We start from the raw sequence: 24,741 nt of genomic DNA on the forward strand, positions 1-24,741 counted from the left end.
ATACCCAGTTTTTACGACTAAATTTGTGTCGTAAAAAACATCAAAATGATCAAAAAATTTAGCTAAGAGACCAAAAAACAGAACTTTTTATGAATGACCATGAAATTGTTGAAAAATGAAAATGTGAAATCGTCAAATAAGCTTCTGTTAAATTTGCAGCGAGTGGAAAATACTCGGCACAAAATTTTGTTTGCCGTAATGATTAGCTCTATAAAACCAGAAGAGATTGGAATTTATAGATTTTACAATCTGCGAATAATGTTTGCCAACAAAGTTTACAGTTAGGCTACACTCACGCAATCATTCTGCAGACGATGCTACCGGAGCAGCAAGTCAGCTCTGTATACTGAGCTGATCGAGTTACAGAGCGGATGACAAAATAGGTTATACATGTCATATCGCTTAGAAACGTGGGTTTACTGTATTTAGTCCTCTAAAAGTTGATTGAAATTTTTTGAAGTGGAAAAAGTAGCCTATGTTACGAACCTAATGTTTATTACTGTAGTAAACGAATTATGCTAAGGTTATCACATAAAACGATCTTTTTCAAATACTCCATTGCTTGATGTTTAAGTGTTTTTGCAATGGCGTAACTACACTATGATTTACTTAGACAAATGCCTAAGGACCCACGCTACCGTTGGGCCCATGGCTAATAAAATAACACATCAGGCATTTTAATTGCGTAAAGCTTACAAAAGAATGACCAATGCGCTCTTTCAACTTTACGTTAAAGCGATGAAAGAACGAAAGAAAGTTAGAAAGAACGGTGTTGATTTGAAAACGTCAGTGATGTCAAACTAAATTCTAAAAAAGAGCTAAACGGTGCTAAATTATGGCAAATACTCACATATTAGTTAATAAATGAAACTTTCGAATTATTGACTATAGTAACAAAATAAGGTAATAAAAGTGTAATTAAAGTCCAAATAAAAGGGCAATAAAGTCGAACGGCATTCAACAAGATAAAAGGGAAATATCATAGCCTACAAGTAGCAGTGCGCAGTGATATTGTAAGTTTCTTTAATACAATACGAATATTCTTCCACTTGAGGCAGCCTAGCTGTCGGAATAATTTGATATTGTTAAACCATTTATTTAATTTGAGAAGCACCGATTTTATTCCATTAATAATGACTAACGTGTTTGTTGTTAACGTTTATGTTTGATTGTTAATCTCTTCATCATATAAGTTTTTTTTCATATAAGAACTTAACATTCTCGGTTGTTACAACTTCATAGTATTTGTCTTTTAAGACAAAAGTTTATCTTCAATTGCCTCTAAATGTAAGTGCTATGGTTTTGCTGGATGCGCAGTTATACGACGTTGTTTGTAGCAAAGTATGTAAAGTTGTCTGTTCTGTGCAGCTGTCCTCAACGTGTTAAAAAGACGAAGATACAGATTCAATTTCAACAAAAATGGTGAGTTTTTTTATCGACTGCAAATGTATAAATAATTTTTGCAAAACATTGCCAAGTGGTTACGACAAAGATAATGTTATTATTACGTTGCCTTGCAATGAAGTCGGCCACCCACCAACGAAACATACCCGCATGGGTGCGTACCTACATTAAAAACTTATAAGTCTTTCTTTCTTTTTTATACCATTATGTCTGTTTGTTTGTTAAAAAAGCATTGTTGTTGAATTTTTCAAAAACATAAAAGCATATTAAAGAACAGAAACATTTCAAAGTTATTTCAAAGAAAGTCATTTCGAAGAAACTAAAGTTAAATTCTGGACCAGAATTGCATGTTCAGAAAAAAGAACTTACAACAAAATATATGATACTGGCTCTATATAGGGACCATCCCCAAAGCAAAACTATTACCATGCCGAGCCAAGAGCCCATATTAGGCTGCGTCTATTTCACCTGCTGCCAGTTACCAACTTTGGAAAAACCTACTTCGGTAAACGGCTAGCCGGTTGCGTAATTGGTGTATTCGTTCTTCGGTAAACGGCGGCCGGTGAAAAGACACTTCCTTTACAGGCTACTCTTTACCAAAGTAGGAAATTACGACTACGGTAAACCGCAATTACGCTAGTCAATGAATTTAAAAGTATGCTAATTTTCGACTTAGAACGACGTAGCAATTTTTCCAAAGTGTAAATTAACCTAAAACTAGTCCCGTCTGACGCAAACTATCGCTTCTCTTGATTAGATTACTAAGCAAGGCTGCGAGTTGGAATGAACGCTATTTATCAGCTAAAAATCACGATTTTTGTCCAAGGTCTAAATTAATTTAAATCTAATTCCCTTCGACCCAGATTCTCATCTCTCATGAATAAACTAGCTCAAAAATAAGTGTAAACAAATAAAAAGAAAGAAGTCAAACATAAGCAAGATCTGAACCTGAGACCTCCAGCATACAAGCATTGTCGTTAACCACTACGCCACTTCAATGCTTTCTGCCACTCGTCTAAAATGAGGGTCATAAACCCATCCATAAAAATCTGCCAGTCACCGTATTGTGATTCAGCAACTTCTGTCTAAGGACCCTTATGAAATAGTCACTTCAAAGACATTAACAAATAACAAGCCCATTCGCTCTACTCACCGCCATATTGAAATGACCAACAATTTTGGTAATTGGAAAATGTTGATGGGACAAATAAAAAATGGATTGAATTCGGTGTGACTATATTTTTATATAGCTTCTGTAGTGGCTAAACCATGTCAACCTCAGCCCGTCCGTCAGTATAAGCTAAAATACAGCCAGGTTCAGTAGCCGATTGGTTTAAAGCACTGGGCATGCTATAATGTGAACTGTGTTCGATACCCATTGTCGTTATCATTGTAATGTCCTTGGACAAGGCATTAACCATACTCCTTGTCAGTGGTGATAAACAGTTCTATATTAGGTTAATACTATGAAAAAAACAAAATCAAACTAGGTAACCCGGGTAGAAGAATCATCACCGACTTTAAGTTGTGCAAAAACATTCCTCACTCTGAGGATATAGATTATGATACCACACCAGGTCTGGTATAGTCGAACCTTCAAAACTGCGGAATTGATTTCTTCTCATGCATTTTGCCTTTCTATTAATCTTGAAACCTGGCTGCCTGACCCTGACAATCAATCAATCAACCAAATCATTAAGAAATGCCCGATAATCTGGATTACAAAAACTGTTACATACTTATACATATCTTTGTATACTTCAATAATTACAATTATCTAAGATGCAGTCATTGACTTATTTTTTAAATTCTTTTTCTTGAATCAGTCATGTTTGGTCTCTAATATGGTTCTTTTTTCTCGTCTTAATTTCTAGTTTAGTCCTAAAAGATTGAACTGTAATATTTTTTTTATTTCAATTATTCGGATATTTAGCTAAACCAACGATTTTCGACAAAACAAAGTGGTATGGATTGAAGAGGTCTGCATGACTTTAAAAAAATAGTGGAATAAATATGAGACGTAGGATAAAAGCACTTAATGCAGTATTTTGAGCAAATTCTCATATCTGAAAATATCACACCAAATGTTTCAACTTTGAAACAACTTTTTTCATTACGTTCAAAAATCATTTATACTTTTTCTATAGTGACGTTTTGCATGCGACCTTCGTCGCAATCGCCGTGTTGCCGTTTCAAACCTGCTTAAAATGGTACTACAGGCCCTTCAGGCTTTGTTTTTCTAGAATGTGCATCCCTGCTCATTAAATACTTAGGCTATGCTGAAATGTACATGTTTAACCATCGCACAATGCTAATAATTGATCTTGATAATAATTCGTAGTGATAATAATAATACTTGTAATACTTGATCTATTAGTCACAATAACCTACCACATTGACTGGCACAGGAAACTTGTGATCATGTGAAAAACTATAATGCAAAAGAATTTCTCACTTCCTGGAATAATGAAGATTATATCGGAAATGGAAACTTTGCCAGTGTAAGACGATGTTATCATCCAGAATTGGATGCTGTGGTAGTGAAGGCGTACTCTGTTACGGGAAACAAGGACAGAAAGAAGAAAATCACAGAAGAGTATGATTTATATTTTGTTTTTTTTTCTTTCTATTTATTGTATTCATAAGATAGTAATTTAAATTGCTCATGCTAGAAATTATCCACATTTACAAAACGTGTAAAGTATAAACCAAGAGTTTCACGATTTCCTCCTTGGAAAGTTTTTATTTGAAATATATGCTAAATCAATTTTGGTACACAGTGAATGATTTAACTTATTTCTTGTACTTTTCTCAGATTTTATGATGAAACAAAGGTTCTTGAGCTAATTGCTCACAAAAACATTGTCAAAGTTTTTGGCACTGCAAAATGGTCAAAATTTTTGGGTATTGTGATGGAGTACATTGATGGTGGGGCACTGCAGGATTTTCTTTTAGATAAGGAAATCAAAAGCATTCCGTGGGAACTCCGTCTTCGGTTCATGTTGGAAATCACTCAGGCTTTGGTGTATTTGCATTATGGCGATAAAAGAGTTGTTTACATTCATAGTGATCTGAAGTCTCAGAATATCCTCTTCACACGTGATTTTACAATTAAGTTGGCAGATTTTGGGTCTGCTAATATTGTAACAGCAACAAGAGTAACGAGAATGCCAACAACTACTGGTTCCAAAAATCGACGGCATTCTTCCCAGCATACTGTCTATTATGCAGCACCAGAATTTTTAAAAAATACTAATCAAAAACGCACTCGAGCAATGGATGTGTACAGGTATTCCATAAAGATTTCCAATGTAGAGAACATTATCAAGTTATAATGTTGAGATCTGTTTCAAAAACTTTCGAATTAGTGTATGTTTGAAAAGGATATTTACTTTTTTCAGCTCTTCTATGATTTGTTATGAAGTAATAACTAGATCAGAAGTTTTCGATGGACCAAATTCTTCAGTTATTACTTCACTAATAATGAGTCAAGGACAAAAACCTGACAAGAAACTGATAAAAGAGGTTCAAGATCAACTGACTGATGATGTAGATCAACATATTTTCAAGGTCCTGAATGATTTCATGGTGAAAGGATGGAGTTTTGATCCTGCAGATCGTCCTGATTTACGTGATGGTACACGACAAAGTTGTAATAAAAGTATCGCTATTTTCATAAATCATTCTTAGATTTTTTAGCTATAAAATGCATTCAACTTATTCTTCGTTTAAAATCAATGAGCGTTTACAGCAACCTTGGATCGACATTTCAAACAACAGTCAGTATAAAGGCAAATGACCACTAAGTTAAATGAAAAAGTGAAATTAACCAGGGTCGGTTTGCATAATTATACTATTTCTATTTGAATTAGACTGATGATGTCTATGGGTATTTAGCTGAAATATGTTTTTGTTTCATCCGTGCAAACCGACCCTGGTCTATTTCTCTTTTTTCATTTCTTTAAAACCAAATTTTATTTTTAAACCTAAAAATTAAAATAGATATTACAAAAAATTACTTTGACACAAGCACTCAGTTACGTGCATTTGTCTATGTCCATTGTCCTATAAACACATAGTTACTTAACACGGGATCACGACATATGGCCGTGAACAAACTCACCGGCGACAACTGGTAGTGGACAACTGGCCGGCAACAAATTGGCCGGCGATCAAATTAACCGTGACGTAAACTGGCCGGCGATGAAATTAACCGTCGATACATTGGCCGGCGATCAAATTAACCGGCGACAAATTGGCCGTCAAAAGGTCAAAATTCTAATTCACTATCTAGTCACTATCCAGTATGTGTATTGCAGTCAAGGTTGTTGTTGTTACTGGTATTTCTCGTATTTCCGGAAATATTTCTGTTAATTTCAATAAATGTTTCAATGTGTATTGAAATAAAAAAAAATTTTGTTAAAAACAAAGGAAATAGTTACAAACAAATATTTACATATCATATACTACCATCAACTTAAACACAATAATTCAGCACTTGCACGGTCAATTTACCTCCCGGTCAATTTTCATTCCGGTAAGTCTGTTCCCGGTTAGTTTGTTCGCGGTCAATTTACATCACAGTCAGTTTGTTCGCGGTAAATTTACGTCACGTTCAGTTGTCCCCGGTGAGTTTGTTCGCGGTCATTTTCCCGTGGCCATATGTCGTGGAACCACTTAACACACTGTATCTAGACCTTCACCGAATTTTTTTTTGTGACTTAGTCGAGAAAAGTCTAAAAGAAGAATTTGAGGCAATTGATCAGGCAGCATTTCAAGAGAAAATAAAACCTTTGAAGGATTATGTTGGAAAAACTGCTGTACTGTATGAAGAAAGCAAAAGAGTTGAGCTAAGCAAGTTTCAAGATGATTTAGAAGAAACGGAGTCTCCACCGGAGTCACCCAAACTCCACTCTCAAGATTTAAATGTTGCTTGTAAGCTTAATCTCCCATTATGTATGTGATGAACTTGATGTAAGTGCTTTTGACACTTTATTTTTTATGCATACATGCAATAACTTAAATTTCTATTTTGCAGTTAATAATGGAGCAAGCATTGCTGTTGCTGATCCATATAATATTCCACCAGCAGTGCCTGAACGAGATGATGATGTGAAAAGTAACTCTCACTATTCTACCATTTGTCAATTTTGTCCTAACTTTAAGTAGTCTATCTCCAAATTTTCTTAAGCCTCACTAAATTTGGATCATATACATCTAATTAATTAATATAAAGTAGTTTCATATATATTTGAAAAGAGTGGAAGTGAATTATGTGATGATGAAGTAAATTTAATCTTACTCGAAAAATGTATCATTAGCTAAACCTTAAAATGCCCGTTTTAATAACTTTATTTATATACTCACCGGTAGCAGAGATACCATCTGATGAGAATGGGTTGCAACCATACGTGAACGACGAAGTGACTTTAGCAGAACTATCAAACAATTTCGACGAAGATGAGGAATTGGAAATCTCCAGTTTAACAGCACCAGAATTATACCAAACTCCAGGTATTATATCCAAAGTGTAATTTTACTGCTCTTTATTTCATGTTGTAGCTACACTTGAAGGCGCTTGCATGCTTTGGTATGGAGCCAGTTTTTTCACTTTATCTGTTTTCTGATGGAAGAAGGCAAAAAAAAGGATTGAAAAAATTGTTTTGCGTAGGTAAAAGGAACTTGAAAAAATTTGTTTGTTTTTTTTTCCATCAAACCAAAAGCCAGCTGGTGTTAAGACAAATGTGTGCTCCACACTTAGAAATCTACTACTACTACTACTAGAACAAAAATAAAAACCGAAACAGTAGAAAAAATTTTATAAGTTAGACAATCCGGTCAATGCTACGGTCATTAATCATTATCAATGAGAACGTGAGGAGGATTATAATTATTGTAGTATGAGAGAAAACAAATCGACAAAATCACATAATAACTGATAAAACCTAGATAAGGACGGTGTCAAGTGTTAAAAAGAAATATTGGAAGTGATTTTCCGTTAGTTGATTTGTTGGGCGTTTCTGATACATTTTATATACCGCCCTTAACTTTTGCCCATGTTACTTATGATAGAAGTGAAGTTAAAGTTGCAGGATTTTCTAAACTGTCACAAACATTTTTAGCCAATTTATGGAAATCTTTATATATTTATCGACTTAAGCCACTTCCTAATCTTTGTAGCTAATATGGTGACAGTAAAAGATAAATTACCACCAGCAAAAGACAACTAAAATTTATTTTTCTTTTCATTATGTTGACTAACTAACTAACTCACCTGCTGTAGAAGAAGAACTTAGTGACAAACAAATTGAGGAATGCTCAAGATACGTGACTCTCTTTGATTATGAAGCAGCAACTGAATATGAAATTTCTTTGAAGAAAGCTGAAGTTGTACTTATTCTGGAGAGGTGTGTTTGTGAGTGATGTCGAACTCAGCAAAAGGTAAAAAATTTGATTTTGTTTCCAGAAATCGTGGTGATTATTGGAAGGTTTATTCCATTGAACAGAGAAAAAGTGGTTTGGTTGATGCCAGAATGTTGATACCACAAGCGTATGTATATAGTTAGAAAATAAAAACTTTGTATCTTTTGAATACTTTACCTTAGCCTATTGATTATTTACTGATTATAATTTAGTTTGTTTTCACTAACTAGGTGGTATTTTGGAAATTCTGCCGTTGACAAATGCGAAAGACGACTGCTAAATGCTCATACATTCAATGGAAACTTCATGATTACTGATCTTGAAGAAGGTGGAAGTATGTGTTGACAACTAATTCAAGCAAAACAATAAAGAAATATTAAACATACACTTATTGCTATTATCAGGATCAAGATAAATGAACAAGCATAACTAACTCATAATACATGTTTTCCCATCACATTGTATTATTATTTATTTCTCTCTCATTTAAATACTTCCATAGGCAAACTAAGGTTGTCTGTGATGCACAGTTCTAAACCGTTTCATTATGAGATTGAGTTTCCGCGCAGTGATTCTACTTGTCGCCTTTGTAGTGACTCTGGTCATTTCTCAAGTCTTGTGAAACTGATTGAAAATTACCAAGGTGCGTTTGTAATCGATTCGAAAAATATCACGATTCTATTTGTATGATACAGTATGTGAACATTTAATGGCTACCCTTATTAGTTAACTTGATAAAAATGTGATTTCCCTTACTATTTAATTTTACTATTTATACGTTTTAAAACAGTTTTTTGAATTGCAAACATTAAGAAATTTCAATAAAAGTGTTGCAATGCATTGAAATTTTGCTTTAAATTCTGTTTCTAAACTGAAATTTTTTAATGTAAAATGCTGGGTTTATTTATAAAAAGTTGTATGGATAGCTATTTTGTAACAGTAGGATGTATTTCTGTTGTCTACTAATTCTTGACGTGATTCATTACCCAGCAGCACAATAATTTGTTGGCCAAGGCACAGCAGCTATGTGAAAATTGGTTGACTGTAGAACATTTCAAATTTCTCAAATCGAACTTTATCTTTACAAGTAACTACTGTGTTATTTTTTCGTAAGTCCAATGTATAACAAATGATGGTGGGTTTTAATTTGAAACTCGAAAGATATGTTACCCTCCATTTAAATTTTTTCTTTATTGAATTTTGCCTCAACTTACTTTTGTCACAAGAAGCATGCATTGGTTAAAAACGATTGATAAATGCTGCGGCTGATACCAGAGAGATTAACTAATGCAGGGATGGCGAACCACTGACCCGCGTGTCACGAAGTGACCCATCACGGATTTTCAGTGACCCACTTGTCTTTTTTAAAATAATGAAATTTAAATAAAATATTTAAGCAAAGAATAAATGTTTCACTAAATATTTGTAATAAGGCCCCCACCTATTTTAATCTAGTACCGTACCGAATTGCCATATAGCAGTCTGACACAACTAAAGCCGTAGTAGTGCGTTATCAGTATCACGGCAAGTTACTGGGTGCTTATAATGTAATAAAGCTATTGTGCTCTTGATTGTTAGCAAATCATGTTACATTTTTGTACCCTTTAGTCAGTTTAGTGACTGCATGCCTCTTGGCTGTTCAGGATTAGTGTGGTCTGGTAAGCTGCAAACATTTAATGCCTGCAAGTAGCCCTAAGTTTTTAATGTATGACCCACTTTGCTTTTTCAAGGATTAAGGTCTCTTTTGTGACCCATGCACTAAAAAAGGTTCGCCATCCCTGAACTAATGTAATGCAACACTGTGCTTTTACTGCTGTTATTATCAGTTGCAAATTAATGAAAAACACACTTATAAGATATGTTACCTTTTCTCAGAAGTCGATGAAAAATTATGCTGCAGACTGACGACACCATGCTCCCGGCCTAGAAAAGTCAAGTACTTGTATTTTGAACATGATGACATTTTTTTGGAAAGAAAATTAAGATTTGGACTTGTCAGTGAAGTCTGGAGAGGTGCACTTCATTTGCTAATGGCGCTTGTGGTTAATTAAAATGTTTTACTTCTTGTGATGTTTATATACATTTCTTTTAGGTTTGTTACATGAGACATTACCGGTGTTGGTCAAAGTAGCCGAGAACACTGCAGTAACACGAGAAAAGTTGGATATCATGCAAAGGATTGCTTATGACAACGTAGTGAGATTTTTCGGAACCGTAAGTTTCTGAGCTAGTTCTTGTTTGATTTATCTCATGCATTGTTATTCGACATTGAACATTCCAATTTGCTCTGTTGAATTCTTACTTCTGCAGCCAAGAAGATCTTGTTTCTCCTGTCATTTATTGGTCAATTTGTTCTTTTTTATTTGTATGATTAACATTAAGATGTACCAGAGCGCTTCTTTTTAGGAGCTTTTTTTCAAGGGCAGTGACACTATTTTTTCAAATTAGGATAGAAACCATGAGCACGCTCTTTTTTAAGGGTTATCCACTCGCTGCTCATTTTTCTTTGCACAAGCAACGCTGCAAACGCACAAAATGGATACAAAGGGTTGAAATAACACATACATGCAACACACGATGTGATGCTGTAGTCTTTTTAATGGATTTGAGCCTTCCAGCAGATGTTTTTTACTACTTTAAAACATTTCAAAAATAAGAGAATAAACGAGAAAATAAGAGAATAAACCAGCAAAATAAGAGAATAAACGAGAATATGGCTACAATATCTCAATAACGTCAACCTTAATGTGCTTGATTACTGTCGTTATTTTTTTACTACTTGAGATTGGAATTTTTTCACTGAAAATGTATCAACATAACTCTACAGTTAACATTCTTTTTGCATCTATAAATTTGTATATTGTAAACTTTAACGTTAATGACATAATTCCTTATTTTTGCTCACACGCACATAGTAACTCATGTTTCATTATGACATCACAGACATTCTCTTTTTTACATCAGGGTTATATATACTTTGCTATTGCTACTATTTAAAGTTAAAAGGGATGCTTTTGTTGCAATGGTGTACACAAAGGTTTTCTGTGATTTTATTTCTGCTAGGAATTACGAGCTGTCTCGCAATTATTTATTGTTATTAAAAGTAGTTTTTACTGCTTTAATGTTTTTGTTTCTTACATAAAAAGTGTTAGCTTGGAAACATATTGCTACCTCAGCATTGAATACAAATGTTTGCTTATTATGTAGACTTCAGCTGCACCATTTTATGTGACAACAGAATACACAAGACGTGGTAATTTACTGGAACATTTCAGCAGTGAGAGTAACGTCTTTGATTTGTGTGATGGCATTGAAATGGGATACCAGGTATCTTGAACAATCAAGTTTAGTTTTATCTTAGGAACGACTCTGCTGCAGGAATTTTTGGACCTAAAAATTGCAGCTCTGTTGTAATGCTTGTTGAATTAAAAACTCTTCTCATTTCTCAGCAAAATTTCAGAAATGAACCAGAAGTTTTTTCTCAAGCTTCTGGACATGTTCTTGAAAAAATGAGTCAAGTTGTAAACTTACTATGAAATCTCATGTTCAGAAACAGAAACAGACTCACATTGTATATCATTATTTAAGAATTAAAAACATCAAAGTTTGTTTGCCTCAAATTGTTTGTCTACATGAGTAACAGCTCTGGCAAAGAAAAACTTTCTAGCTTAATTTTATCTGACTTGTATTTAAAATGCATTTCAGATTTGGTCTTAAAAGCCTCTCAAATAAAAGTTTAAATCATATCAAAACACTTACAACAGACTAGTACACTATTTAAGTATGCTTTATCATTTTGTTGATAATAATTTTTTAAATACAGATTTCTAATGGAATGGCTTACATTGAGCGCATGAATTACATCCATGGAAATCTTAGGGCTTCAAATATTCTGGTTGGAGAAAAAAACATTTGTAAAATAGCTGGGTTTGGGTTTTATCATCTTCAAAATGGTAATACTATCTGTAGTAATTTTAGTTTGTGTTTTTTGCATATGTATGTCATATTTATGCACTAGAAAAAATATTTCAGGCAAAAATTTTCAAACTTTGCGTTTAAAGAAAGAGCTGTCGTTATATCAATGTGCCAAATACTCTTCTCTATATTCCTCACTTTTGCTTTAATAAAGTAAAAATAAAACAAAAACATCAGCAGCTGCTACTTTTCCCAACAAATGGTCTTCTCCCGAGACATTTGAAACTCGTCATCTGACACCTAAGTCTGATGTATGGAGTTTCGGCATCTTGCTCACTGAAATTTTCACCAAAGGCCGTGAGCCTTATCCAGGTCTGTCAATTTTTTAAGATCAAATCATTGCAAATGAACTGTTAACAACAACATGCATGAATATGTTATGTCATACTATATTACATGCCATACAGCCTGTGTATGCCGTTTTGATCAGTTTGATTAATATGTGTTATTGCTATAGTCACAAGCTGTATTTTTTAAACGAAGAATAATTTTATATTCAACGTTAGGCATGAAAGTAAATCAAGTCATCGAAGAGCTGAAAACTGGATATCGAATGCCAAAAGAACAAGTTGAACTTGAAGGTATGCCATTACCGGAAGACCTTTATGAGCTGTTGTTAGAGTGTTGGGAAGATGATCGGACAAAGCGACCAACTTTTCATTATATTCGGGTAAGCTGTGTGTCTTGTTATCTGAGCTTTGCATCACACATAATGTGCAGTCTAATATACGCCAATTTGATACATATACATAGTTCTTGCAGTGTACCTACATATAGCTTTTTTGACCTTGTTGCCTAGAATGGCAGGATAATGGCATGACCTTGTTGCCATGAATGGCATGGCATAAAACATACAGGTGATTGGACAGTGATATTAAATTGCTATCAATTTTGAGCTTTTCTTTGCACTACCTGTAATTTTATTGGAGATAAAGATCACCAAAATGGTTCACAAAGACAAACAATAACATTTAATCATTAATACTTGTGACATCCAAGCCAAGTTAGACCCCTACGGTTCCCATTATCTTATGTCAGTTCATATTTGCTTATTTGTAAACCATGGGCTAAAAGAAAGGAGCTAACTGCTTGTTAAACACAAAAACAATTCCAATGGAACCAACAAGCTGGAAAAATTTTATACATAAAATTCTTGTAACAGTGTAAAACGAGGAAATTCTGACACATTACACACATTACAATGCCCAATGCATATTACGATTTCAAGAAACATATCAATTTAAACTTTTTGAAGCCCTAAATAATTAAGCATTTTTGCATAAACATAGATAATTATAACATCACCATCCTTAACAAGCTTCCGCCCTCTCATATGTCACTCTCGTCACTGCCCCTGTTCCTTTCTCCCGGTTTATACGCTGGTGAATTCAACCACCACCACATTGACTGGGGATACATTATACCAACAGCGATGAATGATGTTTGGCTTCTTTTGCCGGGAACAAAAACTTGACACTTTTTATTAACTCAAAGGACAAAATAAATTTCTTTCTTGGACGTTAGGGAACAGCAATTAATCCTGACCTGGCGTTCGTGAGCAATACTGACAACCAACTACTGAAAAATTTGTGCTGGAGATGTTTCCACGGTCTCAACATTGACCCTTGCTTATCATTTCTTGCAAACTTATGACATCAGCTCCAAGCACCTTAGATGGAACTTTAGTAAAGCCAATAGGAAGCATTTTAACCTTTTTACCAACAAGTCTGCATCAAGCCTACTGTCGCTTGAATTTGCAAACTCGAATCAGGCTTACCAAAACTTCTACAGCAACCTACTATTGGTGACAAAATACTTACCTGCTCTGCTTTCAATAAAGCCCCCCTCTTTTAGAGAGGTTCATTGGTAAGACTGTCACGAAATGGACGGAATCTGTCAAAGCTTTGACTTCTCACACTCGAGCTGCAAGGTGTGCAGTATTTTAAACATACTTACCGGTTGTTCAGTTTAATTCCCCCCATGTCTGTTTCCCTCTCTCTATATTGCCACCCAGCTGGTGAAAAAGAGTGTATACAAGAGAAGAGAGATCGCAAGTTGACTAAATTTGTGACAAAGGAAAGTGTTTTGCGTACTGTGTCTATATCTGCATTCAACATCATTGGAAAATCTTCTTATCCTCACATATGGGCTTCACTGGAATGACGCCACTCTTTCCCTTGCTCGTCGAGCAACAGAGCCACTCCACCCCAAGTTTTTTCCTGCTATAGACTTTGCCCAGTCTGCAGCTTCATCATGAACACCGATTCCTACCCTAACGGACTTTTGCTGCCCAGCATGTCTTGGGTACGGCTTAATCACCTGCGAATCAGCGTTTCTGCTCAACTCTGTACAAATGGAAAGCTACAAAGTTTGCAACTTCTGAGTATGGCATTGAGTAGCTAGCCATATATCAATATTTTTTGTGGTGTGGTATATCCGATTATTCTATATAGCACATCCTCGAGTAAAAGAGTAGTAGTTGGAAGTCGATAATGAGTTACCTCCTTTTTTCTTATGCCATGTCTGACTCGGTTTCAACTTTCAACTATTTTATTGCTATACTCGAACTTTCTGGTGTTATGTTCACCTCTACTACTATAGCGTTAACTATGCCTTTTTTCGGTTTTTTTCCTTGTTAGCATCAAGTTATATGAATTAATATATTTACGTAATATACTGTATATATAATATGTACAGTACAAATCGTCTAAGTTACTCAAACCGCATTAATAAAACGTTAAGCATGACAAAAACGTCCGTAAAAGTGGGGATTTATAGTTTCTTGCCTCTAATACTTATTCTTCCAGTAACCCAAAGGAACTGCACTTCAAAAAACAGTTTTTGCTTGTTTACTATATCTTTTTAATATAGTAGAACTAGTAACAAGTTGCGTTTCAGCTTTTTTGGTGAAAAATTACAATTAACCGATACCTCTATGCAAGTATATAGAGTAAGCTAGGGAGAATTTTTTTTATTTAAAGGGATTTCTCCAAGATCACCCTCTGATGACATCGGGTTTTGCAACCTACGAGGCTGGTAAGAATGCTTGTTATGTTTTAACTTTTTATTCATAAAGTATCTAAACAATAAATGTCAATAAAATTAAATAGATAAGAATAAAGTTTTTGTTAATAAAGTAAGTATTAAGAATTTTCTGATGTAAGGAAAAATGTGGGTTAAACAAAAAACATTGGTTGGAACATTCAACATGGGTTGAAACAACAAGTTCCAATTTTTAAATGGCTGACTGGCATATTGTGAAACTTATAAAGTGTTGTTGCCGGTGGTGGCATGTTTATGAACAAATAGATTTGTCATCTCAATAAACATCGTCGACCTAAGTTTGATTTTTAAACTTCTAAGGTACTTGCCAACAATGTATATTGCTGTTGACTGCTCAGTAAGGTCACAATGGACATTTTTTTTCCATCAATAGACCAGAAAATGTGTCAACACTGGCACATTTATAGTTATTTATATAGCTGTGATCGTTTTATTTCATTTTAGCCAAACAATAACACATGAAAGCTATGCTATTTCAGTTGTTTGCAAGTATATTATTATTATTAAAATATATGTTGTTATTGTTTATTTTTATGTCTTTCCTGTTTTCATTCTATCATGACTCATTTAGTCATTTAAAACATTATGCCCCCAATGTAAAGTATTTTTTAAATTACATTACAATAGCTTTAGAGGCAGAGACTATTAAATCACCATACTCTTCAAGAAAAGGAGCAAAGGAGCATCTTCAAGATTATCAAACACCACATATTCCATTTCCACCACCAACTGGAAATCAACCAAGTAAATACCACCTATATCTATTCCTAGCTAGCTTGGTAGTGGAGCGTTTAAAGACTGGCTTGTAAAAAATGCAAACCATTGTAATATCTTTGAGCAAGGCATCAACGACAAAAAATAAATAAAAAATGTGTGTCTAAATTGCACATTGGCAAACTTGGTAACCAACTCAGTAAGTCGTGCAAAGACTTTCCTCATTTCAAGGATAAAAACTATCACACCGTACCATTACCCCTGCTTAAATTTGATTATATGAAGATGTAATAGCACTTGATGCCTTAGTAGAAAGTATTTTTACAGAAATTCCGTACAAGTCATCACCAATGTACATTGCTATCTTACCACACAACGCTAATGTCAAAGATGAGCTTTCTGTAAAAAAAGGAGACATTTTTTACTTCCCCGAAAAGTATGTGACATTACCTGCACATAATTATACCAGTGTGTGGATTGTAATTTTTTTGTGTTCGAACAAATAACAACAAGTTTGAGATATAATTTTCTAAAAAATATTGATACATGAATAACAACTAAAACGATGTTTAATTTTAAAAATAATTTTAACTTATTTCATTGATGATTCATCGTGATTTCATTGTAATTAGTGTTTATATTTTCTTAAATTCATGATTGCATATAATTTGATTTGAAAGGATCAAGTTTAGCAGTTAGCATTTTAAGCAATCAAGTTTGACCCTGTTTGTATTCATAATCAGCAAACAGCTGACATTGCAAAAGTATCTCACAAAAATTTGAAATTATCGTTGATTTAATTATATGTATCATTGATAACACCCTCAACATATTTTCAACACATACAATTTTTATTTTCTTATGTTTTTTTGGTATATTGCTTAAATATGATAAAATCATAATTTTCCTTGACATTGCATTGACATTTGCATAATTTAATTATTCTTTATTATTTAGACCTGAAGACAATTGGTGCAAGGTTTTCAAAAGAAGTGGAGAAAAGGGATTTGTGCCAGCGAGCTGCATTCTTCCCTTGAAGTAAGTGTCACAAACTGTGGCAAATATACTGTATAAATGAAAGCTCTTGCACTGGTAGACTCATAAAAAGCATTTAGTGTTGTTTATTGAACCAATTTTTCAACATCTGCAATGATTTTGTGTAATTTGTTTGTATAATTTTCACTTTGCCTCCCAGCATAAATTCAATTAACACTTCTAACTAACCGTCTTGAACTATTTTACCTGTATTGTCTATAGTTTTCAATTGCGTCAATATTTTAATTGGATTCCGTTTCAAACTTGCTATGAGGAAGGACAAATGACTCTTCTACAACTACTCACATTGTCATGTCTCAAATATATGTTATATTACTCGTTCATTTACTTTAGCATTTGTTACCACAGTTATATAAGAAATTTACTTGATTTCTTCTTAAATTATGTTAATGCCTTAAGTTTTCTTTAAAATGGCCTATCGCGATGTTAATATTGACACTGCTATAGAAAGATAGAAATAAAGCATTAAACGGTAGTATTTTAATCCATGAGAATGAAGATGTTGTGAAGCAAGGTCTAACAATTAATTTGTCCTTGCTGGGGTGATGATTTTGTTTTCATCAAGTTTCCAAAAAAAGGTAATAAAAAACATGCGTTTATGAAATTCCAGTAGGGTTAGAATGAGCCAAGATTACCAAGCTTATCTTTGGGCAATTTCTGTTAGACAAACCCACATTGATTTATGTCGAGCGAAAGCATGTGGGAATTGGATTCTAGGTTTGCCCATTAATATGTCGCCTATAAAAGACCTCTTACTTCCTTATATGTTTAGTTCGTAAGCTTATTTAATAAGTGCCTAAATAAGCTATATAACTTTTGTGGAGATATATAGCTGTCAGTTTTGAGCACATTGAGCAATGTCTTTGTGTTTTGCTAAACGCTTGGGGAAGAATTTTATGAAAATTTTAGAGAATCATTACTGTCTGCCTGTAAAATTGCACTGCCTACTCTCAAGTCGAATAAATCAACTGGTAATAGAGTGTCTTTTGAGTTTTTGACAAGTGCTGATTCAATGCAATTTAAATGGCACTTTATCAACACCAAGTAGTCATTGTGTTATATTGCGCAATGGGGCCTGAGTTCATTGCAGTGTCATTGTTACTGGAACTGCAGCTTTTGATTGCCATGCCATCATGCCCTATTTCTATTCTGCTGTGCTAATTTGGGCTGTGTCTATCCTTGAAGTTAAAGTGGCAGAATTGTTGAACGTTAAAGCAGCCTTACGTTTATGTTTATAAAAATACAATACATAATGTTTTCACTTTGAGATCACTAATTTCATGCTATGACCGGGTTCAGGCAACTGGCAGGCCAGTTGGCAGTTTATGGTAGGTTTGTCTGTCTTGTGTACAACTAAATAAACAAAGCAGTGACCATTCTACCGATTAAGTTTGCACCTTGTTCACCTTCAGGTCAATGATTACGTATTCCTAATTGGCATTTAAAGTTTTTTGATTAATAGTACAATATATTTTTGTTGCAGGAGCTTCGGTGGCTGTATGAGTGAAATTGAATGTGAAAAGCTATTGCAAGAAAATCTTATGCAACCAACATTCATGATCAGATACAATGATCTTGATCAAGGTAAAACTATTTATCATTGCCATAGCTGAAGCTTGTTAAAAGCAAATCATTTGTCTATGTTCATTGCCATATTCTATTTATGCATCGCATTGCAGTAAAACTTATTTTTTTAATAATTTGAAAATATAAATTTTCTTCATGTTTAATCTCACCGCAATAAGTCTAATGTTTATTTTAAACACAGCCAAATGCAAATTTATCTAAATTAAGCTTTATCAACTCAAATAAAAAGAGGCAAAAATTCAATTAGAAATAATCATAACTATAACTCAATGTAAACTTGTAATTACGATTCTACATCAGATGTATTCACTTAACCCTCCGTTGAAATTTTGAAGTGATTTACCAATTAGCATATTTTTCTATATTTTTATTACATATTCTATATTTTATTTACATATTTTTATTACTGCTCATGTCATAATGTTTGTCTTCAATTTCAAGTGATACTTACTTACTTGCTTACTCCAAGTGATATATGTTCAGCTGTTTTAAATTTGAGTGACTACCTCTGGTAGTCTTACTTGCAACTATGAGATAAGTTACCATTAAGTAGCCCCATTTGAATACTAAACTATTACTGTTACGGTTAGTCTCTTACCAAAATAACTACAATCAGACGTCAATAAAAAATTCCCTTAATTGGCAGACATTTTTTGATATAGTATATGCTGACCTGCTGATAAGATTGCAACTACAAAATTTGAATATAGCATGCAAGTAGTGCTTTGTTTGCTTCTTGTTCTTACTTGGAAAATAAATTCTGTTTCGCAGGAGATCTGTTTCAGGAAACAAGCAACACCCTATTCCTTTCCATGCTTTGCAGTGGTTGCAGTTGTGTTCATCATTATGCAATTACATCTACGAAATTTCACACATTCTATGTTGATAAACAGTCAAAAGAATTTACAGACTTGATAAATTTTGCTGACGATTACACTTTCCAGCCATGCTCCAGATCACCAATTCATGACTATGCAACTTATTACAACTGCAGATTGCCAGTGTTTGAAGAAGGCATCTATGTTGAGATTCCATCGCATTCACAAACAATTTCAAATGAAACTAGGCCTACTGCTACAATTGCAGCATTGAGCGAAAGCCGGCTATCTGATATTCGGCCATTTTTTGAAAGAAAAGAGTTGTATTTATATGAAACCATGAAATTGGATCGTTCAGAGTTGATTCTACAGCAGAAAGTTGAAATTTCTCCTATGGCTACTGTTCAGAAAGGTAAATTTAGTTTTTTTGTAATTTGAAATCTGTGTCCCTTGTACATCTTGGTTTTAAAGTTCAGATTTTGCACAATAAACCCCTAAAACGTAAAAAGACAATTTTAGATTTTTTATAAGCATATTAAATTAAATTTTGCAATTAAAGCATCCCAACTGTGTTTGCGGATTTTCCAAAACTTAGACGAAGAGAAATTAAATATTTTTTTCAGGCCTTCTAAGAGAATCAGGGGAACACATTCTCAGTTACACGATTCGCAGACCAGAAATTGAACATGGGATGTTGGAAAAAGCATTCTCGCAAATCTGTCACAAAAATGTTGCAAAATATTTTGGAATCGTTAGTAATTCACATTAATTTATCATTTATGATTTTATATTCATTTAGGCAGAGTATTTTGTTGCATATCCAGGTGAATTTTGCTGGATTCTTTAAGATAATAACAGAATACTTGCCACATGGGAATTTACAAGATTTTTTCAAATCTTCAACAGGATTGGAGACTAATTTTAAGGAACAACTTGCCATTGCAACCCAGGTTGTGGCTCTTTTAGTGTATTTTACAGTGAAGATAACATTGCATTGTACCGTACAAGTACCTGTTCAGAGCGTAGTATTTAAGCTGTATGTATCGCAAATAAAATTCATCATTACGCTGTGAATGGAGTCATGTACCGCTGAAGCACACACCTTCATAAACTGTTATTATAGTTTGTAATTTTAACAGGTTGCCGGTGGAATGGCCTACCTACAAGCAAATGGAATAATACATGGAGACCTGCGAGATGTCAATGTCCTGGTTGGAAAGGATAAGCTGTGCAAAGTGTCTGGCTTTTGTGTTGCTGATTTCTACAGAGATTCTGAATGTAACAACATTATAATTCCATTAAATTCTAAACGTAAAACCTGACACAGTTATTGTGTGTTTGCTGTTGTTGCTTTTAGGTTTGTATCATTTTACCAAATGGACGGCACCTGAAGTAAAAGCCAATAAGCGAGTGACACATAAGTCTGATGTGTGGAGTTATGGTGTTTTGCTCTATGTGATTTTCTCCAAAGGAAAAGAACCTTACTCTGGTATTTATATTTCAACAAAATCGTATCTTACGTCTTTATGTACTGTAACACCCATCACCTTCAACAAACCAAACTGCGAAATGTGTTTTTGTTAGAGCCAGTCATAAAATCTCACAAAATCCACAACAAAACAAAAGCAGGCTATAGGATGAAGAAACCAACAACAATACCACCACTTCAAGATAGCATCTATGACCAGATGAAGCTCTGCTGGAGTGAGGTGGATAAAGAGAGGCCAGACTTCATGCATATTAAGGTTAAATGACAGAATCATTTAAAGATTCAAGTCAATTCAATAAAAGTTATAGAGTTATAGACGGAAAGTTATCAAGTTCAAGAAATCTCCGCAAGAACTGTTATATCTTATTTCAAGTTATATGCTTTATTTCTTGTTAGTACCAACCGTTGCCTTGTATACTGTACAGCAGGGTTCGACTTTTTATGGTCGTCCAACACGACTTAATTTTACAGCAAGCAAGGAAGGAAAATAAAGGCTATTACTTGCCGTAGTCCCTGGTGATATTTAATAACACAATGATTGCACGTTGGTTACAACTGCGTATTAGACCCGTGCTTGCCACTGGAAATTTTGTCGTGTATAGTAAAATGAATAGATAAAAAGGTGGGATACAACTGGTGTATAGTAATGGCATTGGGCCAATAAACTCAGATATTGTAACTAAGCGGTTGAGTACATTGGAGGGTTTAAAATTGACCAAAGCCAAAGACCATTTTAAGCAGGCGCTATAAAATGTTGATACAGTTTCTTGCCTAATGACATACTTCATTTTGGATTGATTGGTAAATTTAATAAATACTGCAGTTGGAGAGACGTTTAAATTTTGCATTTACTTGACGATATTGTTTAACGTCAGTAATGACAGAACTTTGTCACTAAGCAGGTTGCCAAAAACAGATGAAAACTTTTCACCGTAAGCACAAGTCATTATTAGTGACATCGTTTATTAAGTTTTTACCTTCTGTACAGTATTTTTGCCCTAAAAGACTAACAATTGTTAGCATATTGCAAACTTTGATGGTAGGTTTTGTTTTTATTCTAATTAAGATTAACCCGCTTTTTCATTTCAGGATTTTTTCAATGGTTACTTGCCGTGCAGTTCCTAATTGTGTGCCAGTTGTTGTTGCGTCATATGATGTGTACAACCTCTGTGCTTCTAATGTGAGCATGGAATCGCATTAACTACAAGGAAATGCAAAGTTTATCACCCAGCATGTCTTCTGTGATGTTTCCCTTTAAGTGGTTGCAGTGCTGGACAGTGTTCTGATTTGTTATTCCTTACATATAGTTATCGTTGTGTAATGGTGTATAAAAATGTTCTATAATAATTAGTGTATTTTATGTTATAATTATTTTTGTAACCAACCAAATAACATTTCACAAATTAAGCTAATTATTTGCCTTACATTTGTAAATAAATTTGATTTTGTTCATTGCTGTCTTCTTTTCCTGCAGTTGTTTTATGAAAAGTGTGCTTGCTGCGTTTCTAGGTACCATAATGGAGTAATACGTTGTGCATTTTCAACACATGGGTGTTTCCTCATTGCACTTGTCATTAAATTGCCGTTGCCGATATATAAATAAACAGGAAAGCGTTTTTGCAGCACATTATTGTAACTTTGCATTATTTTATGATTTTACTAAACTAATTTAATCCACTGATCTCGTTGTTTTTATTGCTTGCTGCTTAAATATACCCAGATTCAGATAACTAAAGTCAATATTACATATGTGCGATAAATATTTCAGAACTCAACCACTTAGAAAAAATACTCGAACGAAAGTAACCGCATATGAACTCCACTAGTACGGTATCCTATATTTTTGCACAAGGAATTCTATGCCATCGTTTTAGGTAACGGAGCAGCTTTTTTACGATCTATTTTTTAGTTTAAGTTTTATGAGCGCTCAAGTTGGGGCATCTACGCTAGGGTTGCCATACGTCAGGATAGTCCCGGACATGTCCAGGATTTTAGTGTTCAAATCTGCATCAGGGATATATGTTAAAAAGTTCTTAAATGTCCGGGTTTTTGATTAATGCAGTTTATGAAATTTAACGGGCAATATTTTCACAATAAGAAATTGTTTAGTGCCAAAGATTAAACCTTGTTATCGTTTTACTGTTGAAAATGACTAAGCGAAAATGTAAATTTACTAACGAGATGCAGGCAAGCTCTGAAGAGACCCTTTTGACTTATGAGGGTATCTTAACTTAATTTACCTGTTGAATTATCTGACTCTATTGTTGTGTGCGGTTACAATACTCTAACCTTTTGCCGGCCGAAAGGTTTTGATATTACAACAGAAATAGCTTACAAGAAAAGGTTTTTATTGTAGGTGCTGTACACTTTCTCAATATTATGAATAACCAAGAACATAAGTAATACTACTGCTTATAAGATGGCTATTGTCTATTAAACAGAAAGTTGTTGGACTAAGCAAATGTGGCAATTCTGTGCTTTTTCCCCTCAGTGATGCTGTCTTGCAGAAAAAATAAGCGTTTAGATTGGTAGAATGTAAGAACATACTGTAAAATGTCGTGTAGCGCCGCTTTGGTGTCGCAAAAGTTGGTAATTGCGACCGTCAGGGATTTGGCTTTTTATGATATGGTAACGCTAATCTACGCATTTACAAAACCGTTCATGATTCCATCATAGTTGCGTTATTAGGGATGTGAGATTCCCGCGTTTGAAGTCACGTGACCAGACATTACGTGCTCAATCAAGCTTGTCGCGTTAAATGACGTACAGGGACATATTTCAATACCGCAAAACGGTTGTTGTCGTCAAGTAGCATTTTGCAGCAAATTAAAATACTTTAACTCGGTAATAACCACAGATATTTAAGATGAAAACTTATTTTAGCGCAAAATCATAGAAAATTTACTGTGGGTAACCTCTTTATTGAACCATGGTAGTCTAGAAACGTGTTCGAATTTCGGAAAAAAAAGTATCGTAATAAGTCGAAGAATTTTTTGGGAAATTTTAAGATTTTCCTGTCAGAAAAATACTATGAATTTATTTAACCGACAGTAAGACGATGATCAAACTTGGTAAGTTGACAATCAACGCAACGTCAAAGCCGCACAACGAATTCTTTGCCACCAAGATAACGATTCAGTCTGGCATCGCAGTAACCGATGACAATGATGCCCAGTTTCAGTAACGAACAAACCAATCAACGCGAGTCAATCAGAGATCTAGGAAATTTGCCAAAAGATAATTGCCGAGTTACAAAATGTTAATTAAAGAATTACCAGCACTTAACCAATACTCGGTGGTGTAACATAGCAAAAAGTGATAAAGGCGATATGATCGCGCCTTCCTGACATTAGAAAGTATCCTACCTGGTAAAACTGCCGTTGCCAAGTAACTGAGATTCACTCTTCAAACAGGGTTTTTATTTGCACTCGGCCAATCTTAAAAGTTGCCGCGTGATCAACCGGGCTCGGTTGTCAATCTAATCCTCTATTTATTCCCATCCAGTTCGTGTATTCACTCAGATCCAATTCCGCCTGCCAAGATGATTAAACCTGCTTTGCGGTAACTGACCAGCATGCTGAAGGAAGGAGGCATTAACTGAATGAGACAAGTTCTAGAATCACTTCCAATTGGTGAGTTTGATTTTTTCTAATTGTTACGCAATAATTAACGAACGGCTTTCATCACGTGAAAATGGAGAAATGGCAATGCTCATAAGATTTATGCAAACGTTTTCGACACACTTGGAGTAAAGTTCTGAAAATCGATAAAACAGTTAACCTGGCGTTTGTGGACAAATCCAGCCTACCGGCGTTCATGCAATTTTTGTTTGTGGCAATGAACACATGACGTAGGAGTGACTTGTAAGAGTTTTCAGCATAACCATTGCCGGATGTAAAACACTTTCATATTCTCAATTATTACCGGTGATCGTAATGATAACAAACGAATGTTTTTGCATGTAAAGATAGAGTTAAAAGATATCTTGTTTGGTTACGTGAAGAAAATGCGCTGCGTATACTAAGCAAACAAATCACAGACTAGTAATATGGTTTAAGTAAATGAAAGATACTATTTACTCGGCCATCTTAATCGGCGTCTTCAATACAATCGCGACGTTGGTTTCAAATTTGAAAGTTTTTGAACAGTATTGCTGGAGTAATGTAATGAGTCATACGCTTATAACAAATTCTTAGCAAGATAGTTTTTGAT

General features: G+C 34.3%; 1 protein-coding gene across 4 annotated transcripts; it reads left to right on the forward strand.

Annotated features, from left to right (window-relative positions):
• The first annotated feature begins 1,274 nt into the window (after window positions 1-1,274).
• Window positions 1,275-22,151, forward strand: LOC143448919 (uncharacterized). 4 transcript variants are annotated; one of them, XM_076948859.1, is made up of 29 exons: window positions 1,275-1,422; window positions 3,813-4,000; window positions 4,220-4,693; window positions 4,806-5,041; window positions 6,130-6,339; window positions 6,443-6,523; window positions 6,778-6,918; window positions 7,688-7,811; window positions 7,871-7,954; window positions 8,058-8,155; window positions 8,330-8,470; window positions 9,703-9,840; window positions 9,920-10,041; window positions 11,035-11,154; window positions 11,651-11,780; window positions 11,980-12,114; window positions 12,309-12,472; window positions 14,784-14,838; window positions 15,493-15,609; window positions 15,907-16,015; window positions 16,537-16,617; window positions 18,119-18,219; window positions 18,994-19,452; window positions 19,664-19,791; window positions 19,865-19,990; window positions 20,180-20,318; window positions 20,398-20,529; window positions 20,625-20,785; window positions 21,619-22,151. In XM_076948859.1, exons 1-29 carry the CDS (start codon window positions 1,420-1,422, stop codon window positions 21,652-21,654), a joined length of 4,233 nt encoding a protein of 1,410 aa, XP_076804974.1. In that variant the 5' UTR covers window positions 1,275-1,419; the 3' UTR covers window positions 21,655-22,151. The 4 variants fall into 4 exon arrangements, with proteins under 4 accessions (XP_076804974.1, XP_076804971.1, XP_076804972.1 ...); XM_076948856.1 differs by having other exon boundaries at window positions 1,276-1,422; window positions 8,058-8,161; XM_076948857.1 differs by having other exon boundaries at window positions 1,276-1,422; window positions 8,058-8,161; window positions 11,983-12,114.
• Window positions 22,152-24,741: the final 2,590 nt, after the last annotated feature.

This window comes from Clavelina lepadiformis, chromosome 3 (assembly GCF_947623445.1).
Source record: "Clavelina lepadiformis chromosome 3, kaClaLepa1.1, whole genome shotgun sequence".
Classification (NCBI taxonomy): Eukaryota; Metazoa; Chordata; class Ascidiacea; order Aplousobranchia; family Clavelinidae; genus Clavelina; species Clavelina lepadiformis.

What these genes read in the sequence shown, in the direction of transcription:
- LOC143448919 (XM_076948856.1), top strand. An exon ending in TTTTGCAACCTACGAGGCTG is followed by an intron (nt 14,839 to 15,492) that starts GTAAGAATGCTT and finishes ACATTACAATAG; the next exon opens with CTTTAGAGGCAGAGACTATT. An exon ending in TTTCTACAGAGATTCTGAAT is followed by an intron (nt 20,319 to 20,397) that starts GTAACAACATTA and finishes TGTTGCTTTTAG; the next exon opens with GTTTGTATCATTTTACCAAA.